The following is a 22,498-nucleotide window of genomic DNA, read 5'->3' as shown; positions in this document are numbered from 1 at the left end:
CATGCGCCCGGACGGCATGGGTCCACGCGTGGGGGTGGCGGTGGCGCTGGCGAGCGTCGTGCTCGTCTTCGGCTTCTTCTTTGCGGTGGCCGGCGTGCGCGGCGAGCAGCTGCACGGGGTCCCGCTGCTCCTCGTCGGAGCCCTCGTCATGCTGCCCGGCGCCGTCGTCATCGCCGTGATCCGCCGGACGCGCGGCTGCCGGTATCCGCCCGCGTGGCTGGCGGCGCTGGCGCAGCGCGGTCGGAGGGGGGTCACCGCCGGCACCACCGCCGGTAACTCCGCCACTGGGCCCGGCGAGAGCGCGGTGGGTGCGGTCGCCGCGACCGGTGGAGCCGCCCCGACTCGCGAGCGGCTCCAGGGGCAGCTGGTGCCGCCGAGCGGACCCTCCCCTCCGGATCAATGCCCTACGGATCCCTGCCCTCTGGATCAATGCCCTCCCGATCGGTGCGAGCTGCGCGAAACGGACGTTTGATGGGCCCACGAAGTCACACACCCGACCCCCCCTACACACACAAAGACAAACACCACGCCCGGCCGCTTTTGTCTCCCCAGTGGCGATGATTTTACGCACCGCACCAGGTACTCATTTTTGAGACTGAGTCGACCTAGGGGAGGCCCAAGACCGGTTTTGGTAATCGTCACTGGTGTCAACCGTGAGCGGGAATCGAACTCGTGTTGCCGGGTTGGTAGCACAGCGCGCTAACCGCTACACTGCACAAACAGCACCACACACACACACAGCACCACACACACACAGCAACACTCACACACAGCACCACTCACACACAGCACCACTCACACACACAGCACCACTCACACACACAGCACCACACACACACACAGCACCACACACACACACACAGCACCACTCACACACACACACAGCACCACACACACACAGCACCACTCACAGCACCACACACACACAGCACCACTCACACACACAGCACCACACACACACACAGCACCACACACACACACAGCACCACACACACACAGCACCACTCACACACACAGCACCACACACACACACAGCACCACACACACACACAGCACCACACACACAGCACCACTCACACACACAGCACCACACACACACACACAGCACCACTCACACACACACACAGCACCACACACACACAGCACCACTCACACACACCACTCACACACACACAGCACCACACACACACACAGCACCACACACACACACAGCACCACTCACACACACACACAGCACCACACACACACAGCACCACTCACAGCACCACACACACACAGCACCACACACACACAGCACCACACACACACAGCACCACACACACACAGCACCACCCACACACAGCACCACACACACACAGCAACACTCACACACAGCACCACTCACACACAGCACCACTCACACACACAGCACCACTCACACACACAGCACCACACACACACACAGCACCACACACACACACAGCACCACACACACACACAGCACCACTCACACACACACACAGCACCACACACACACAGCACCACTCACAGCACCACACACACACAGCACCACTCACACACACAGCACCACTCACACACACAGCACCACACACACACAGCACCACACACACACACAGCACCACACACACACACAGCAACACACAGCACCACACACACACACAGCACCACACAGCACCACACAACACCACACACACACACAGCACCACCCACACACACAGAAACACACAGCACCACTCACACACAGCACCACACACACACAGCACCACTCACACACACAGCACCACACACACACACAGCACCACTCACACACAGAGCACCACACAGCACCACACACACACAGCCCCACACACACAGCACCACACACACACACAGCACCACACACACACAGAGCACCACACAGCACCACTCACACACAGCACCACACACACACACAGCACCACTCACACACACAGCACCACACACACATAGCACCACACACACACACACAGCACCACACACACACACAGCACCACCCACACACACAGCAACACACAGCACCACTCACACACAGCACCACACACACACACAGCACCACTCACACACACAGCACCACACACACACACAGCACCACTCACACACAGAGCACCACACAGCACCACACACACACACAGCACCACACACACACAGCACCACCCACACACACAGCACCACACCCACAGCACCCACACAGCACCACACACACACAGAGCACCACACACACGCACATAGCACCACACACAGCACCACACACACACAGCACCACACACATAGCACCACACACAGCACCACACACACACACAGCACCACCCACACACACAGCACCACACCCACAGCACCCACACAGCACCACTCACACACAGAGCACCACACAGCACCACACACACACACAGCACCACACACACACAGCACCACCCACACACACAGCACCACACCCACAGCACCCACACAGCACCACACACACACAGAGCACCACACAGCACCACACACACACAGCACCACACACACACAGCACCACCCACACAGCACCACACCCACAGCACCCACACAGCACCACACACACACAGAGCACCACACACACACACATAGCACCACACACAGCACCACGCACACACAGAGTACCACACACACATCACATATACAGCACCACACACACACACATAACACCACACAGACACACAGCACCACACAGCACCACACACACAGCATCACACACACACAGCACCACACACACACAGCATCACACACACAGCACCAAACACAGCACCACACACACACACAGCATCACACACACACAGCCCCACACACACAGCACCACACACACATCACACAGCACCACACACACACAGCACCACACACACACACAGCAACACAAACACACAGCACCACAAACACAACACCACACACACACACACAGCCCCACACACACACACCACACACACACACCACACACACACACACAACACCACACACATAGCACCACACACACACAGCACACACACACAGCACCACACACACACAGAGCACCACACACACACACATAGCACCACACACAGCAACATAAACACACAGCACCACAAACAACACACACACACAGCCCCACACACACCACACACACACCACACACACACACAACACCACACACATAGCATCACACACACACAGCACACACACACAGCACCACACACACAGCACCACATACACACACCACTCACACAGCACCACACAGGCAGCGTGGTTACTGGGTTCATGAAACTTTACTTCACACAACGAGGCCAAACAGGGAGCTGCGGTGACTGAAGCGACATTCGGGAGCCCGGCGGATTTGCCCGCCCCGCGTCGCTGCGCATTCTGATGATGATGATCACGAGCGCGAGAGGAACGGAGCGAGCGAGCGAGCGAGCTTGCGACAACGTCGAGACCCGCGGTGTCGAGCGGCGTTGGCCCGTGAAGTCACCGTCTCCGCACTCGGCTGTCCCACCACCCCCCCCGGCAGCCCCTGCGGTGTTGGCGGTGTCGGTGGGTGGCGCGGTGGGGGAGCGAATCTCCTCCGGCTCCATCTCATCGGGAAGCGTCGCTCGCCCCAACGCGCGAGCCGAGGCGCCGTCGGTGACCGGCGGCGATTGAAGCGTTAAAACTAATCAACATGTATTCTTACATATAAATATAAATACGTGCGCGCACGCGCGGGCATGCGGACGAATCGTCCGGCGGGGGGGGGTTCTCTCCCTGCAGCCGCGTCACACCGTGGGTGTCGGCGTCTCCCTCCCCTCCAGCCACCACGTCACCATGTCGCCTTTGCCCTGCGTGGACACGGACGGCGTCAAAGAGTGGGCCCGGCCGCCTTTGTCTCTCTCCCAGTGCGTTTTGGGGTTCACTCCGCCCCCCCCCCTCCCTCCATCCCCGCACCCCCCGTCGTTCCTCCGATGGGCGCGTGCGGCTCACCTTGATGGTGATGGTGCCGCGGCAGGTGAGGAAGTAGCCCCCGATCGTCTCCAGGATGGACCTGGTGTTCAAGGTCACTTGGATCTTTAAGGCTGCAAAAAGGCAAAGCCCCCCCCCCCACCATGTAGCCTGAGCAGACTGTAGGGGCAAGTGCTGTTAGCGAGCAGCACCTGTGACGGCCAGCACGGTACACGAGGGGGTGGGTGGCCAGCACCACGCCCGGCCGCCTTTGTCTCCCCAGCGACGATGTTTATTACACACCGCACCGGGTACTAAATTTTGAGACTGAGACGACCTAGGGGAGGCCCAGGACCGGTTCAGATCAATCGACGCCGGTGTCGTTCTTGTGTTGCATTGTGTTGCTAAGTTTACTATGTTTGTTTTTTTCTCATTCATTCTTTCCCGATGACGGTTGCTCTTGTTGCAATCGTCGTATTCTATTATTACTTGATTGTATTTTCTACGCGACTTTACCGAAATGAACCAAAGAGCAGCGCCACCGGTGGCCATGAGCGGGAATCGAACCCCGGCTCGCCCGGGTCCGTTGCGTAGCGCGATCACCGGTACGCTATCGCTCCCCCCCCGACACACACACACACGCTTACACACACACACGCTCACACACACACGCTCACACACACACGCTCACACACACACACGCTCACACACACATGCTCACACGCACGCTCACACACACAGACGCTCACACACACACACGCTCACACACACACACGCTCATACACACACACACGCTCACACACACACGCTCACACACACGCTCACACACACACGCTCACACACACGCTCACACACACACGCTCACACACACGCTCACACACACACGCTCACACACACGCTCACACACACACGCTCACACACACGCTCACACACACATGCTCACACACACGCTCACACACACGCTCACACACACACACGCTCACACACACGCTCACACACACACGCTCACACACACGCTCACACACACACGCTCACACACACGCTCACACACACACGCTCACACACACGCTCACACACACGCTCACACACACACGCTCACACACACACGCTCACACACACGCTCACACACACGCTCACACACACACGCACGCCACGCAGAGTTGGTGGTGTGGCCGGATACTTCTGCCGAACCTTCGCTGGTGGACTCCATGCGCGACGCGGTGTTCACCGTGTCACCAAACAGGCAGTAGCGCGGCATCTTGGTCCCCACCACGCCCGCCACCACCGAGCCTTGGGGGGGGGGGGGGTAGATGGGGGGGGCACGGAAGGTAAAGGGGGGGGGGCCCAGAGAGGGAGGTTCTCGCTGTGGTGGCGGCGGCTGCGGTTGTTTTTTTTGCAGAGCGCGTGGCAGTGTCACAGACTCAGGAGTGTTCGTTTAGACCGCAGACCAGAGGTCGCAATCGGGTACCCGATACCCGTACCCTACCCGATACCCGGCTACCCGTACCCGGCCGGGTACGGGTACGGGTAGCCGTTTGCGACCCTGGTGCGGCCGGGTACGGGTAGACCGTGAGTCACTGGTGAGTAACCGTTTGTCACTCATTTCGGGTAGGGTACGTGTAGGGAACGAGAACCCGTACCCGGCCGGGTACGGGTACCCATTTGCGACCCTGGTGCGGCCGGGTACGGGTAAGGAATCAAAACCCGTTTGCGACCTCTGTCGCAGACAGGAATACGATGAGTCTGTGAAGCTCTGGCAAGGTGTTAGGGGTCAGCAAAGCTACACCAACAATACAAAGATCGATATGAGAGCAGCAAGACGGGAGAAAAGCGAGTTCCGAAGACGAGGATAGGATTTTACTCTTTTTTTCTGGCAACAAAACAGCTGTTAAGATGTTAAAACACAAAACTGAAACCTTTTTACAAGGAATCATGTCTGCATTGACCACAATACAAAAAACATACTCTGATAATATATGCATTTTTTGTTTCGATTTAAAGCTTTCGTGACTGCAGGGATTCATATTCTTGGTTATTTCGGTAAAGTCACGTAGAAGGGAAATAAAAAAAACAATAAAATAAAATTATCACGACGTTTCGGCCACAACGCAAGCAGCCGTCCTCAAGTGAAGAAACAGAGACTCGATTAGCTGATACATAACTTTGAGATGCCTCAACAAACTCCGGGATAAGAAGGCTCCTCCTATCCAGCTTAAAATACGCTGCCAAGTTTAGCAGTGTTCATTAGGACGATGTCTTTCCGACAGCTCTGTTTCTTCACCTGAAGGCCGGCTGCTTGCGTTATTATTTACCATCTACGTGACTTTACCGAAAAAACCAAGAAAATAAGCATTGTCCTTGAAACTGATTGGTCCACACCAGAGACAGCTTTCTTTTGAGCCTCATCTCAAACGGTGTAAGATCAGAGGTGGCTCTGGCCGCGGTTGTGGCCGTGCGGCTTTTGAGGCACCGCGGCGGGAGAGCCGCCAGTTCCCACCAGAGTGAATGCCGGCGCGGATGCGGAGCCGTGTGTGCGGCTGGTGGGGGATGACGAAGGAGCGGCACACGGCCACCAGGTCCAGCGCCAAATTGGCGATCTCACTCGCGTGGCGGTTCCCGTTCTCGTGCGGCACCCCCGACACCACCATGTCTGGGGGGGGGGGGAGGGATCGTGAGCGCGAAGCCATCGACAGAAAGACGGTGGTCGCACGCATCGCCCGGCGCTTTCAGATGCGCTTCTGCGGCCGTCTGGAACGCTCTTCTCTTCCGGTGTTAGGAAGCCGCCGGGAGCTTAAGTACTTTCGAATCATCGTCTAGATTCTTTGGGACTGATTTTCGTGTTTAGTTTGTCGACCTTCTCGCCGCACGTCCGATTCGCGCGGTTGGCAACGTGCGGTGCGAAAGAAGTTCAAAGCACACGCAGCTGAGATCCCCCTGTGTGGTCTTTACACTGTGGGGGGCAAGTGCTGTTCGCGAGCAGCACCTATGAAGCCTGGCACGGCACACGAGGGGGTGGGTGGCCAGCACCACGCCCGGAATACGCGCTCACACACACCCACACACACAGCCACACACACACCCACACACACACACCCACTCACACACACACACCCACACGCCCCACTGTCCACTCTTCTGAGCCAGGGGTCACGCCTGGTCAGGGGTCAAGCCTGGTCAGGGGTCATGCCTGGCCAGGGGTCACGCCTCACGGGGGGGGGGGCTCTTGCGCGGCACTCTTGCGCGGCACTCACAGGCGTCGCCGATGGTCTCCACCTTGTAGACGTCGTAGCTGTCGATGATGTCGTCGAAGGTGGTGTACAGCTTGTTGAGGAAGTCCACCACCTGGTAGGGGGTGCTGGCGCCCGACAGCTGCGTGAAGCCCACGATGTCGCTGGGGCAGGGGAGGGGCAGGGGAGGGGGGGCGGTGGGGGGGGTCAGAGACGCGTCGGTCCGCCAGCTCACCCCGGCTGGAGTCACCACCCCCAGCCTCACCTGGGCTCACCCAGCCTGCTCCTCCTGGGTGAGCCTGGTCCCACGTGTGCCATGTGTCTGGTCATGGTGTTGCTCTGTGTTGTTGCTGTGTTGCTGCTGCTGTGTTGTTGCTGTGCTGTTGCTGTGTTGCTGGTGTGTTGTTGTTGTGTTGTTGCTGTGTTGCAGCTGCTGTGTTGTTGCTGTGTTGTTGCTGCTGTGTTGTTGCTGCTGTGTTGCTGTTGCTGTGTTGCTGCTGTGTTGTTGCTGTGTTGCTGTGTTGTTGCTGTGTTGTTGTTGTTGTGTTGTTGCTGTGTTGTTGCTGTGTTGTTGCTGCTGTGTTGTATCTGCTGCTCCGTGTTTCTCGCCACCTGAAGAAGATGGTGGCACTGGCGTAGCTCTGAGCCTTGGCGACCTTGCCCTGCCGCAGGTCATCGGCAATCTTGCGGGGCAGCATGCCTGGGGGGTGGTGAGGGGGGGGCGGTGAGGGGGGGCGGTGAGGAGGGACGGTGAAGAGGTTCGCGGTGGGCGGTGAGCGGTGGGCGGTGAGCGGTGAGCGGTGGGCGGTGGGCGGTGAGCGGTGGGGGGATGAGCTCACTGTAGAGCAGCCGATCGGTCTTCTGCTTCTCCAGCACCAGGTCCTGAGTCCGCTCGGCCACCACCGACTCCAGATGCTTGCTGTACCTCTCCATCTACACGCGGAGAGGCGAAGGTCCACACACCCCCCCCACCCGCACAGCCTTCACGGACTGTTGGGGGAAAGTGCCGCGGCTACGGTGGGGGGGTTTGATGCTGCTCACGGTCCACCCCCATAGCCGCATCGCCCACTGCGCAAACCATGGCAGCAGCAGCGGAAGCGGATGATAGCTGAAGATGCACAAATGTAGCGCAGTAGTGCACCGTGCAACGAGGCAATGCCCCGATCCGCAAGTGCGAAGGAGACATCACGGCGGTGGTCAGTGCCGGATTATCCCCGTAGAACGAGTAGCTACAAATGTAGCAACTACATATGTAGTAGCTACACACGCTACGGGCCCCGCACTTTCAAGGGCTCCGCGCTAAATGCTTTCAAGCTATCAATTTCGGTTCTGTGATTCTGCACTCGCTCTATTACTATAGTACTATACCGCCTTCGACTCTTACGAACGACCGGGTGTTTAAGGTAAGCGATTTGTCGTAATATCTGGTCGTATAGTGAATGAACAATTACAATTACTTTACTATGCAAGTAAAAAATTTGTGTTTTAATATCTACGTGGTTTATTTTATTTTATTTTGGGCCCTTTTAGAACATAATGCTACAGGCCCCGCACGAGCTTCATCCGGCACTGATGATGATGATGAGACGCAAATCCGCTACTTACCAGCATCATCATCATGTCCACGGGGCTCACTTTGTTGGGATTCATCTTGTGCAGCTGCTTCTTGGCCTGCTCGAAGGACGGCCTCTGGAGTGGGTTCTGTGCCCAGCACTTCTGGATCAGCTGCGCGCACAAGGAGGAGCTCGTCACCCTACTCACCCACACCCCACTCACCCACACTCCACCCCACTCACCCACACACCGCCCCACTCAACCACACCCCACTCACCCACACTCCACCCCACTCACCCACACGCCACCCCACTCACCCACACGCCACCCCACTCACCCACACATCACCCCACTCACCCATACACCGCCCCACTCATTCACCCACTCACTCACCCACACTCCACCTCACTCACCCACACTCCACCCCACTCACCCACACTCCACCCCACTCACCCATACTCCACCCCACTCACCCACACCCCACTCACCCACACTCCACCCCACTCACCCACACTCCACCCCACTCACCCACACCCCACTCACCCACACGCCGCCCCACTCACCTACACGCCACCCCACACACCCACACCCCACCCCACTCACCCACACTCCACCCCACACACCCACACTCCACCCACTCACCCACACTCCACCCCACTCACCCACACTCCACCCCACTCACCCACACACCACCCCACTCACCCACACTCCACCCCACTCACCCACACCCCACTCACCCACACTCCACCCCACTCACCCACACTCCACCCCACTCACCCACACCCCACTCACCCACACTCCACCCCACTCACCCACACTCCACCCCACTCACCCACACCCCACTCACCCACACGCCGCCCCACTCACCTACACGCCACCCCACACACCCACACTCCACCCCACTCACCCACACTCCACCCCACTCACCCACACTCCACCCCACACACCCACACTCCACCCCACTCACCCACACTCCACCCCACTCACCCACACTCCACCCCACTCACCCACACTCCACCCCACTCACCCACACCCCACTCACCCACACTCCACCCCACTCACCCACACTCCACCCCACTCACCCACACACCGCCCCACTCACCCACACGCCGCCCCACACACCACCCCACTCACCCACACTCCACCCCACTCACCCACACTCCACCCCACTCACCCACACACCACCCCACTCACCCACACCCCACCCCACTCACCCACACTCCACCCCACTCACCCACACGCCACCTCACTCACCCACACGCCACCCCACTCACCCACACTCCACCCCACTCACCCACACATCACCCCACTCACCCATACACCGCCCCACTCACTCACCCACTCACTCACCCACACTCCACCCCACTCACCCACACTCCACCCCACTCACCCACACTCCACCCCACTCACCCACACTCCACCCCACTCACCCACACCCCACTCACCCACACTTCACCCCACTCACCCACACTCCACCCCACTCACCCACACCCCACTCACCCACACGCCGCCCCACTCACCTACACGCCACCCCACACACCCACACTCCACCCCACTCACCCACACTCCACCCCACTCACCCACACTCCACCCCACACACCCACACTCCACCCCACTCACCCACACTCCACCCCACTCACCCACACTCCACCCCACTCACCCACACTCCACCCCACTCACCCACACTCCACCCCACTCACCCACACTCCACCCCACACACCCACACTCCACCCCACTCACCCACACTCCACCCCACTCACCCACACTCCACCCCACTCACCCACACTCCACCCCACTCACCCACACTCCTCCCCACTCACCCACACACCACCCCACTCACCCACACTCCACCCCACTCACCCACACATCACCCCACTCATCCACACACCGCCCCACTCACTCACCCACTCACTCACCCACACTCCACCCCACTCACCCACACTCCACCCCACTCACCCACACTCCACCCCACTCACCCACACTCCACCCCACTCACCCACACCCCACTCACCCACACGCCGCCCCACTCACCTACACGCCACCCCACACACCCATACTCTACCCCGCTCACCCACACTCCACCCCACTCACCCACACTCCACCCCACACACCCACACTCCACCCCACTCACCCACACTCCAACCCACTCACCCACACTCCACCCCACTCACCCACACTCCACCCCACTCACCCACACTCCACCCCACTCACCCACACACCGCCCCCACTCACCCACACTCCACCCCACTCACCCACACATCACCCCACTCACCCACACAACGCCCCACTCACTCACCCACTCACTCACCCACACTCCACCCCACTCACCCACACACCGCCCCACTCACCCACACTCCACCCCACTCACCCACACTCCACCCCACTCACCCACACTCCACCCCACTCACCCACACTCCACCCCACTCACTCACACCCCACTCACCGACACTCCACCCCACTCACCCACACTCCACCCCACTCACCCACACCCCACTCACCCACACTCCACCCCTACCTCGCAGTACTCCGTAGGACTCGGGCAGTTGGTGTCGGTTTTGCCTGAGAACTGCGGCAGGCTGGGACGCCACGCCGAGTCCACGTTATTCACGTCCATGTCTGGCTGCGCTCACACGGAAGCACAAAGACAAAGATCCCCCGTGTAGCCTTTGACAGACTGTAGGGGCAAGTGCTGTTAGCGAGCAGCTACGAAGGCCGGAACGGCACACGAGGGGGTGGGTGGCCAGCACGGCGCCCGACCGCCTTTGTCTCCCCAGTGGCGATGTTTACTACACACCACACCAGGTACTCATTTGAGGCTGAGTCGACCTAGGGGAGGCCCAGGACCGGTACAGATAATCGTCACTGTGGTGTTGGTCGTGAGCGGGAAGCGAACTCGGGTCGCCGGGTTCATAGCGCAGCGTAGCGCTAACCGCTGCACCACCGCTCCCTAAACAGAAGGACGCACTGACACACGGACACAGGCAAAGGTAAAGGTCCCCCTGTAGCCAAGTAACAGCCAAGTGCTGTTAGCGAGCGCCTATCAAGGTCGGCATGGTGGCGTGGCTTGCACTATGCCCAGCCACCTTTGTCTCCCCAGTGGGGCTGTTCAATCACTGCACCAGATTCTCATTTGAGGCTGAGTCGACCAAGGGGACGCCTAAGTCTGGAGGGGTGGTGGGGGTTGGGGGGGGGTGAGGGGGGAGGTGTAAAGGGGGGATCGGGGGAGGAGGGGAATCGGGGAGGAGGGAGATCGGTGGAGGGGGGGATCGGGGGAGGGGGGGGGAATGGTGGAGGGGGGGGTCGGGGAAGAAGGGGATCGGGGGAGGGGGGATCGGGGGATGGGGGGGGGTCGGGGGGAGGGGGGGGGTCGGGGGAGGGGGATCGGGGGGAGGGGTCTCACCGCTGTGGGTTCGCTCCGTGTGGCAATCTCCACCAGGATGACTCCGAAACTGCGAGACACGGGGTGAGCAGCACGGTGAGCGACTCGGTGAGTGGGCGAGCAACGTGGACCATGGGGTTGCGGTGAGTGCAGTGGCCGGGGCGGTGAGCGGACGTCACCTGTAAACGTCCACGGCCGACGTGAGCTCGCCGTGTCGCAGGAGCAGCCTCTCGGGAGCCATGTAGATGCTTGCCAGGCCCTGCCGGTGCTGCTGCTGCTGCTGGTGCTTGACGACCTCCTCATCTGGCTTGTCCTGTGTGCGGAACACCTCCAGCCCATAGTCTACAAAGACAAAGATCCCCCGTGTAGCCTGTAACAGACTGTAGGGGCAAGCGCTGTTAGCGAGCACCTATAAAGGCCGGCACGTCACACGTGGGGGTGGGTGGCCGGCACCACGCCCGGCCGCCTTTGTCTCCCCAGTGGCGATGTTTACATGTCGCACCGGGTACTCATTTGAGGCTGAGTCGACCTAGGCGAGCCGCAGGACCGGTTCGGATATTCGTCACCGATGGTTGGCCGTGAGTGGGAATCGAACTCGGGTCGCCGGGTTCCATGAAACACACAACGGTTCGACACGAAAGACAAAGATCACCCGCGTAGGTTTAGCAGACTGTTGGGACAAGTGCTGTTGGCGAGAAGCACCTATGAAGGCTGCAGCAGTACACGAGGGGGTGGGCGGTCAGCACTACTTCCGACCGCCTTTGTCTCCCCAGTGGCGATGTTTACACACCACACCAGGTACTCATTTGAGGCTGAGTCGACCTAGGGGAGGCTCAGGACCGGTTCAAATATTCGCCACTGTTATTGTGACAAAGACAAAGTTTCTCCGTAGAGCCTTCACAGACTATTTGGGCAAGTGCGCTTAGCGAGCACACACACCGATACACACCGACCCTCACCCCCCTTACCGGCGATCTTACAGACCCAGCGGTCGTCGACGAGGCAGTTTGTGGGCTTGAGGCGGCCGTGGACGAGGCGGTGCTGGTGCAGGTACGACATCCCTCGCACGATGTCCACCGCAAACGACAGCCTTCACCGCCACCACCGCAGTCACCATTAGCAACATCACCACCATCGCCACCATCACCACCATCAACACCATTACCTACCTCACCACCATCACCACCATTACCATCGTCACCACCATTACCAACATCACCACCATCACCATTACCAATATCACCACCACCATCACCACCATTACCTACCTACCTCACCACCATTACCACCGTCATCACCATTGCCAACATCACCACCATCACCATTACCAACATCACCACCACCATTACCACCGTCACCACCATTAGAAACATCGCCACCATCACCACCACCATCGCCACCATCACCATTACCAACATCACCACTATCGTCTACATCGCCATTACCAACATCACCATCGCCACCATCACCATACCAACATCACCACCATCACCATTACCAACATCACCACCATGATGTTGAGAAACCCCGTGATGTTAATAAACCCTGTGATGTTGAGAAACCCTGTGATGTTGAGAAACCCTGTGATGTTGAGAAACCCTGTGATGTTGAGAAACCCTGTGATGTTGAAGAACTCTGTGATGTAGAGAAAACCTGTGATGTTGAGAAACCCTGTGATGTTGAGAAACCTGTGATGTTGAGAAACCCTGTGATGTTGAGAAACCCTGTGATGTTGAGAAACCCTGTGATGTTGAAGAACTCTGTGATGTTGAAGAACCCTGTGATGTTGAGAAAACCTGTGATGTTGAGAACCCTGTGATGTTGAGAAACCCTGTGATGTTGAGAAACCCTGTGATGATGAGAAACCCTGTGATATTGAAGAACCCTGTGATGTTGAGGAACCCTGTGATGTTGAGAAACCCTGTGATGTTGAGAAACCCCGTGATGTTGAAGAATCCTGTGATGTTGAGAAACCCTGTGATGTTGAGAAACCCTGTGATGTTGAAGAACCCTGTGATGATGAGAAACCCTGTGATGTTGAGGAACCCTGTGATGTTGAGAAACCCTGTGATGTTGAAGAACCCTGTGATGTTGAGAATCTCTGTGATGTTGACGAACCCTGTGATGTTGAAGAACCCTGTGATGTTGAGAAACCCTGTGATGTTGAAGAACCCCGTGATGTTGAAGAACCCTGTGATGTTGAAGAACCCTGTGATGTTGAAGAGCCCTGTGATGTTGAGAAACCCTGTGATGTTGAGAAACCCTGTGATGTTGAGAAACCCTGTGATGTTGAAGAACCCTGTGATGTTGAGAAACCCTGTGATGTTGAAGAACCCCGTGATGTTGAAGAACCCTGTGATGTTGAAGAATCCTGTGATGTTGAAGAACCCTGTGATGTTGAGAAACCCTGTGATGTTGAGAAACCCTGTGATGTTGAGAAACCCTGTGATGTTGAAGAACCCTGTAATGTTGAGAACCCTGTGATGTTGAGAACCCTGTGATGTTGAAGAACCCTGTGATGTTGAGAAACCCTGTGATGTTGAGAAACCCTGTGATGTTGAGAAATCCTGTGATGTTGAGAAACCCTGTGATGTTGAGAAACCCTTTGAAGCTCAGAACTCCACAACGATATCGAGGAGCCTGTGGGCACCTGAATCCCCAGTTGAGCGGGATCTCGTCGTTGAGAAGGACGTCGCGCAGGCTGCCCTTGGGGCAGAACTCGGTGAGCAGGGCCACGCTGCCCTCGTCCACGACGGCACCCACGAAGCGGCACAGGTTCGGGTGCTCCAGCTCTCTGGGGCGATGGGTGTGGGGTCAGGGGTCGAGCGGGGGTCACGGCGGCTAGTGAGGGTCGCGTGGACTCCCTCGCCCACCACCCGACACGGCCAACTTGTAAGGGTTGTCACGTAAACAGAACGTGCCAATTCGTCGTACGGCCACAGCGGTCCCGGAGCGTTTAGCCAGGAGGCGGCGGATCGTGCCGACCCGTTTGACAACGCGCGGAACGTCCACTTGACAAAGGGAGGGCCTGGGCCACCGACCGTACCACGAGACCGCGCGGGGCAACCGCGGGGAGCTGGCGCGGCCGCACGACCGCACGACAAGCACGCGATGTTTACTGCACACCGCACTCGGATACACAAAGGGCTGGGCAGGTCCCCACCTGACCTCCTTGACCTCGCTGCGGATGGTCTTGGTGAGGCTGAACGTCTTCTTGTTGATTCTCTTCATGGCCACGGCGTTGCCCTGACTGCGAGGAGAGACACGCGCTGAGGTTGTGAGCACAACGCGCCGTGTGGTGTGTGCGCGTGTGTGTGTAGTGCGGTGTGCAGTGTGTAGTGCGGTGTGTCGTGTGTAGTGCGGTGTGTGGTGCGGTGTATGGAGTGTAGTGTGGTGTGTGTAGTTCGGGGTGTGTAGTGCGGTGTGTGTAGTGTGGTGTGTGTAGTGCGGTGCTGTACTAGATGACGCCGATAGTGATGCAGTGGCTCGGCACCGCCGCGGTTTGGGTGTAGCCGGACCCGGCGCTCTGCAAGTCGGTCACGTGACTGGCAGTGGTGTCGCTCGGGGGTGGTGGCTGCCGCATGCTGGCGAGGCTGCCCTCGGCACCGCGCTGCCCGTAGTCTGTGCACACACAAAGACAAAGATCCCCCCTCGCCGTGTAGCCTTAACAGACGTTTAGGGCAAGTGCTGTTCGCGAGCAGCACCTATGAAGGCCGGCACGGCGCACGGGGGGAGTGGGTGGCCAGCGACACGCCCGGCCGCCTTTGTCTCCCCCAGTGGCGATGTTAACATACACCGCACCGGGTACTCATTTGAGGCTGAGTCGACCTGGTGGAGGCCCAGGACCGGTTCAGATAATCGTCATTGTGGTGTTGGCCGTGAGCGGGAATCGAACTCGGGTCGCCGGGTTCGTAGAGCAGCGTAGCGCTAACCGCTGCGCCGCCGCTCCCCACGCCGACGTGTACACACGCACGCACGTGCGCACACGACGACAGCCGCCATTATGTGGCGGTGACGTCACAACAGCGCCTGCGCCAGGCTAAGTGCATCCCGAGGCCACGTGAGGTGTCGAAGGCTCGCTCCGAGCTGGTCCCAGGGGACAGACCCAGGTGCCTTGCCCCCCGCTGGGACAAGGCACGGGGGGGGGGGGGGGGCGTGGACGCACCCATCTTGATGTCCTTGGGGCTCACGATCCAGCTCTCGTCCCAGAAGAGCTTGTGCTTCTGATACTCAAACCACTGGAAACATACGAGGGGGGGGGGGGGGGGCGTCCTGACGTTAACTGTGGCGGTGAGCGTGGGCGGTGAGCATAGTGGTGAGCGTGGAAAGTTATCAGGGGCAGCGAGCATAGCGGTGAGCGTGGGAGGTGAGCATAGTGGTGAGCGTGGGGTGGTGAGCATGGGCGGTGAACATGGGCGGTGAGCATAGTGGTGAGCGTGGGCGGCGAGCATAGTGGTGAGCGTGGGAAGTGAGCGTGGCGGTGAGCGCGACGGTGAGCAAAGTGGTGAGCATAACGGTGAGCGTGGGCGGCGAGCGACGTTACCAGCAGGGTGAAGACGAGCATGCTGAAGAAGAGGGAGATGGGCAGGCCGATGGCCACCTTGATGGGGGTGGACATGGGGCAGTCCCCGCAGTCGGCGGGGCAGGTGGAGCACGTCTCGTCCTGCCCGCAGACGCCGTCACCGCACACTGCCGGGGACACAGCACGCGGTGACGGGCACCGGCTCAGCCCCGGCACTGGTTCTACCTTGGCACCGGCAGAGTCTGCGCTCACCCCGGGGCAGATTCCCTCACGGGAGAGAGATTCAAGCAGCGGAGAGGAGAAGCCTCGCCCAAGGCCGCGATGCCTACGGCCCCAGGGGCTTCTCAGGGCAAGGCCTGAGGCTGAGAATCTTTGGGTTAAATTCGTGGAGGTGTGATATCTCGGAGGTGGGGGGAGGGGAGGCGCTCTTGAAGGTGACGTCGGGGTCACGTCGGGGTCACGTCGGGGTCACGTTGGGGTCACGTTGGGGTCACGTTGGGGTCGGGGTCACGTCGGGGTCACGTTGGGGACACGTCGGGGTCACGTAGGGGTCATATTGGGGTCACGTAGGGGTCACATCGGGGTCGCGTAGGGGTCACCTGTGGCGGGCAGCACGGTGGTCGTGGCCTCGAGCGCCGCCTGCATGTGCCCTACGCGGATGTGCGCGATGAGCGACGTCACACCGACGTGCGCCAGCGTCACCTGTGGGGCCAAGTGGCACCGTGTCAGTAACCGAGGAGGGGGCGGTGGCGCAGCGGTTCAGAGCACTGTGCTATGAACCCGGCGACCCGAGTTCGATTCTCGCTCATGGTCAACACCAGTGACGATTATTTGAACCGGTCTTGGGCCTCCACCCAAGGTCACCTCAAATAAGTACCTGGTGAGGTGTGTAAACATCGCTACTTGGGAGACAGAGGTGCTGGCCATCCACCACCGTGCGCCACAGTGCCGGCCTTCATAGGTGCTGCTACTCGCTAACAGCGCTTGCCCCAACAGTCTGTTACAGGCTACACGGGGGGAACCACTCCTTGCCTTGCCGGTCCAGTTCCTCTGGCTCATGGTGCCGGACGAGGACAAGGTGTGCGTGAAGATCTGCCCATCGTCAGGGATCCACGGGCCGCAGATGCCTCCTTTATTCTGCACACGCCCACAGCGGCAAGTGTCCCGCACACAAGGCCACCATCATCATCATCAACGCAACCACCACCATCACCAACATCAACAAGCGCAGCCAAAGTATGAAAGATAAGAATAGCCCTTACCCTTCCTGGCAATAAAACAGGAGTTGTGTTAAGATGTTGCAAGGAATCGAGTTACTGCATTAACCAACCACGGTACTTGTGGTGAACATGCAAACAAAACATGCTCTGATGGTGATATGTGACGCATTGTCTTTGAAACTGATTGGCCTACACCAGCCTTCTTTATGGCTCAGTCTCACCGGTCTCAGACCAGAGAACGTCAAAAGGCGAATAGTAAACGGACCATGCACGTATCAGAGCATTTACAGCCAGTCAACACAACCACCAACAACCACTGTCAACACAACCACCACCATCACCAACTCCTCCAACGCCACCAAATCATGGCCTCAACCCAGGGTGGGGGGGGAGGGGGAGGGTAGGGGGGTGTAGCTGCCACCTTTGCCACCACAGACCCAAAACCAGGGCCGTAAATTCTCAGTCAAGCACGAGGTCTCTCGTCGGGGCCCGTGCACTTTACCCCCACAGAGTTCAACAATTACCGGTAGCAGATGTCGGGTACAAAGCAATGAATTACACCTCGAACACAGATGCCAATTTCCCGGTCAGGTGGCAAACCCTGGCTGGGGTACATCTAGACTAGGATAGGCTAGGCTGCACCAGGTCAGTAGGGGTCGGCACGGTTTGAACCGACTCAAACTGGTTTCAAATTGAGCAATCCAAACCAAACCAGCGACGACTGAACCAAACCAAACCAAAACCAAACCAAACTAAGCTAAACCAAACCTCTTAAGTTGGCTTGAACCAAACTAGTTTGAGCCGGTTCCACCCTGTCCGAGCCAAACCGAGTCGGTTTTCGTAGCCCCAAACCAAACCGAACCAGTTCAAACAGAGCCAAACCAAACCGATTTGGTTCGGTTCAAACCGCGGTTTGGTGGTTTGAGCCAAACCGTGCCGACCCCTACAGGTCAGGTGAGGCTCAGCTTGGGCTAGTCAAGGTCAGGCTCGGTTCATTTGGGCTGGGCTGGGGTCAGGGTGAGCCCCGTAGCGAGTCTGTTGCTGCGTGTGGGTGAGCCCGAGTGAGTCTGGGCTGGGTGAGTCTGGGTTGAGTCGGTGAGTTTGACGAGTGACAACCAAAACTCAGCCTTCCTGAGGCCCCTTCCCTTGCCTCCCTCCCCCCATGACCCCTTCGCACCCCCATGATGTGCACCCGCCCCCACCACCCCCTGAGGAGGTCCCCTGTCTGACCATGAAGGACAAGGGGCACGAGTGGATGTTGGCGTGGTGGATGCAGCAGTTGTCCTCGTTGGCGTCGTTCCAGTTGGAGGGACACTCCTGGTCGCAGAACTTCATCGCCTCGCTCACGTTGTTGCTGCGAGACACGCGACGACGCGGTGGTGGTGACGGCGCTGCAGGTGGTGACCGTGGAGATGGTGACGGTGGTGGAGGTGATGATGGTGGAGGTGACGGTGCTGCAGGTGGTGACCATGGAGATGGTGACGGTCGTGTCGATGCTGGTGGTGTAGGTGACGGTGGTGCAGGTGACGGTGGTGCAGGTGACAGTGGTGGAGGTGACAGTGGTGGAGGTGATTATGGTGTAGGTGACAGTGGTGGAGGTGATAACGGTGGTGTAGATGCTAGTGGTGTAGGTAACGGTGGTGGAGGTGACGGGGTTAGAGGTGACGATGGTGCAAGTGACGGTGATGATGGTTGGAGGTGTAGGTGACGGTGGTGGAGGTGACGGTGTGGAGGTGACGGTGGTGGAGGTGTATAGGCGCTGGTGGTGTAGATGCTGCTGGTGCGCATGCTGGTGGCGTAGGTGACAGTGGAGAAGGTGATGATGGTGTAGGTGATGGTTTGGGTGATGGAGGTGTAGGTGATGGTTTAGGTGATGGAGGTGTAGGTGATGGTTACAATTATTTCGCACCAAAGAGTAGCCAACCGTGCTGTAATGGTGTAAGTGATGTTGGTGTAAGTGATGGCGATGTAGGTGATGGTGGTGTAAGTGATGATGTGGGGAGCGGTAGTGTAGCGGGTTAGCAACGCTGCGCTACGAACCCGGCGACCCGAGTTCCATTTCCGCTCACGGCTACCAACACCCAGTGACGATCATCTGAACCGGCCCTGGGCCTCCCCTAGGTCGACCCAGCCTCGAATGAGTAACCCTGGTGCGCTGTGTGAACATCATCGCCACTGGGGGAGACAAAGGCGGCCGGGCGTGGTGCTGGCCACCAACCCCCTCGTGTACCGTTCAGGCCTTCATAGGTGCCCGCTAACAGCACTTGCCCCTACAGTCTGTTAAGGCTAGACGGGGGATCTTTGCCTTTTTTGGTGGTGGTGGGGTTGCCCAGGTGACCTCCTCCTCCTCACCTGGTGCGCAGGATGTGGTTCCGCACCGCGTAATCGTAGAAGTCTGGCGAGGCTGTGACGAGGTAGGTCACCTCGAACTCGTGTCCACTCGCCACGCGCAGCGGCGGCCTCCTGAGCCACGCCATCTCCAGGCCTGACGACGCCATCGCCACCACCAACAACAACAATGACGACGGCAGCCATTCGCCACTCGAGTGGCGGTGAGGTCACCGCGGCGCTCGTGCCAGGCCACGTGGCACTTTCAGCGTCACGTGGAAGCGTCGAACGCGTCGAACGCTTCCACGTGGCAAAGAACCCCCCCTTGTAGCCTCTAACACACTGTTGGGGCTATAAGTGCTGTTAGCGAGTAGCAGCAGCACCTATGAAGGCCGGCACTGTGGCACACGAGGGGGTGGGGTGGCCAGCACCGCGCCCGGCCCGCCTTTGTCTCTCCCTAGTGGCGATGTTTACTACACACCACACTAGGTACTCATTTGAGGCTGAGTCGACCTAGGGGAGGCTCAGGACCGATTCAGATTATCATCACCGCTGTTGGCCGTGAGCGGGAATCAAAGCGCTGCGCCCAAAGCTCTCCCCACAAACTCTTCACCATCCTCTCCACACGCACAGTCGTAGCCACACAAAGTACAGTACTCTCTCTCTCAGACACCTCCATACACACACAGCCTGTAGAGGTGAGTGTAGAGGTGAGTGTAGAGGTGACATGCATCTCCAGGTGAGTGTAGAGGTGAGTTTAGAGGTGAGTGTAGAGGTGACATGCATCTCCTAGGTGAGTGTAGAGGTGAGTTTAGAGGTCAGTGTAGAGGTGAGTGTAGAGGTGACATGCATCTCCAGGTGAGTGTAGAGGTGAGTTTAGAGGTGAGTGTAGAGGTGAGTGTAGAGGTGACATGCATCTCCAGGTGAGTGTAGAGGTGAGTTTAGAGGTGAGTGTAGAGGTGACATGCATCTCCAGGTGAGTGTAGAGGTGAGTTTAGAGGTGAGTGTAGAGGTGACATGCATCTCCAGGTGAGTGTAGAGGTGAGTTTAGAGGTGAGTGTGGAGGTGAGTGAGAAGGTGACATGCATCTCTAGGTGAGTGTAGAGGTGAGTGTAGAGGTGAGTGTAGAGGTGACATGTATCTCCAGGTGAGTGTAGAGGTGAGTGTAGAGGCCACAGGTGTACTATTTGTAGGGCGTGTAAGGGGTGAGCGTGGAGGTTGAAGGCGAGCGAGTCGCGGGCGCCCTTGCCTCCGCAGTCGATCATGTTGAACTCGTTGGGCTGTGCCAGAGGCCAGCAGTCGTACTCAAGGTTGTCGAGGTCGTGCCACGCGGCCGCCACTCGGGCCCACAGCAGCAGCAGCAGCGCCTGTAAGGGGTCAAGGGCGGGGCGAGGGGTCAAACCGCAGTTCTTCGAGTGAAGTGGCACAGCAGAGGGTCGCGGGTTGACCCCTTGAAGACGAGCTTCTCTGACATCCTGGAGACGAAGATGTTCATCGCAGCAGCAGCAACAACAACAAAATGGTCGACGCTTTCACGGTATTTTTGAAGCCGGCTTGGTTGCAAGCGAGGCACCGAGGCCTGAGTTGAAAAGTCTCCAGAGGAAGATTCACCCACCCAGTGCCTCTGGAGTTGCCAACGATGGGGCTTTTGAGTGGCTGCGCAAGAGATAAGCGAACAGAAGAAGAAGACGTTTGCCTTGAGAAAGGGGTTTTAGTTTTTTTGTTCAGCAAGGTTGAAAGGGAACCAGAGCCAACCCCACGGAAGGACCCCCCCCACAGACTTCCTCAGGGCCCCCCTTAAGTCTCCACCATGCCCCCCCCTTGCGTTTCCCCCCTCAGAGACCCCTCTGATCTTTCTGAGGGGAGCCCTTTCACGTCTCAAGGTGGCTCGGGCAGCTAGCCTGCACACGGACTTTAGTGCGCTCCCAGGTGTTGGGACCCGGTGGCTGCCGCTGTGTGGTCTAGCCCAGGGGCACCCCCAGTTGCAGCTGTCCCTCGTTTGGCCCACTATCGAGCATCACTCTGAGTGTCAGGGCGCGCCACGGTGGCTAGGAGATGTTAACTACCTCGCCTGGCACGCAGGAGGTCGTGGGTTCGATCCCTACCCTGACGCCTGCTGCTGAATATTTGGAGTCTGCGTCTCTCTCATCATCATCATCACGGTGGCTTTGAGATGTTAGCTACCTCGCCCGGTGTACAGGAGGTCGTGGATTCGATCCTGACCCTGACGCCTGCTGCTGTATATTTGGAGTCTGCGTCTCTCTCATCATCATCACGGTGGCTAGGATATGTTAACTACCTCGCCTGGCACGCAGGAGGTCGTGGATTTGATCCCTACCCTGACGCCTGC

At 58.6% G+C, this 22,498-nt stretch overlaps 1 protein-coding gene across 1 annotated transcript; it reads right to left on the bottom strand.

The window, feature by feature from the left end:
* Positions 1 to 3,261: 3,261 nt before the first annotated feature.
* On the bottom strand, positions 3,262 to 22,166 carry LOC144734466 (atrial natriuretic peptide receptor 2-like). Its single transcript, XM_078616664.1, has 23 exons — positions 22,125 to 22,166; positions 21,398 to 21,515; positions 20,173 to 20,305; positions 19,051 to 19,174; positions 17,633 to 17,737; positions 17,200 to 17,302; positions 16,622 to 16,767; positions 16,244 to 16,316; positions 15,537 to 15,699; positions 15,242 to 15,328; positions 14,729 to 14,872; positions 13,047 to 13,168; positions 12,258 to 12,420; positions 12,103 to 12,148; positions 11,215 to 11,319; positions 8,751 to 8,870; positions 7,985 to 8,078; positions 7,758 to 7,845; positions 7,170 to 7,309; positions 6,416 to 6,568; positions 5,110 to 5,208; positions 3,961 to 4,052; positions 3,262 to 3,818 (listed from the first exon to the last, which is right to left on the bottom strand). The coding sequence occupies exons 1-23, from the start codon at positions 22,164 to 22,166 to the stop codon at positions 3,756 to 3,758; spliced, it is 2,523 nt and encodes an 840-aa protein (XP_078472790.1). The 3' UTR covers positions 3,262 to 3,755.
* Positions 22,167 to 22,498: the final 332 nt, after the last annotated feature.

The sequence above is a fragment of the Lampetra planeri genome, chromosome 3, assembly GCF_965212315.1.
Source record: "Lampetra planeri chromosome 3, kcLamPlan1.2.h2, whole genome shotgun sequence".
Classification (NCBI taxonomy): Eukaryota; Metazoa; Chordata; class Hyperoartia; order Petromyzontiformes; family Petromyzontidae; genus Lampetra; species Lampetra planeri.
This window is presented reverse-complemented; position numbering and strand designations above follow the sequence as displayed.

Excerpts from the sequence above, each read along its gene's own strand:
- LOC144734466 (XM_078616664.1), bottom strand. The coding sequence starts at position 22,166 with ATGCTCGATAGTGGGCCAAACGAGGGACAGCTGCAACTGGGG. Across the intron at positions 21,516-22,124 it reads AGGGACAGCTGCAACTGGGG|GCGCTGCTGCTGCTGCTGTG; the intron begins GTGCCCCTGGGC and ends GACCCCTTACAG. Across the intron at positions 7,310-7,757 it reads AGTGCCACCATCTTCTTCAG|CGACATCGTGGGCTTCACGC; the intron begins GTGGCGAGAAAC and ends CCCCTGCCCCAG.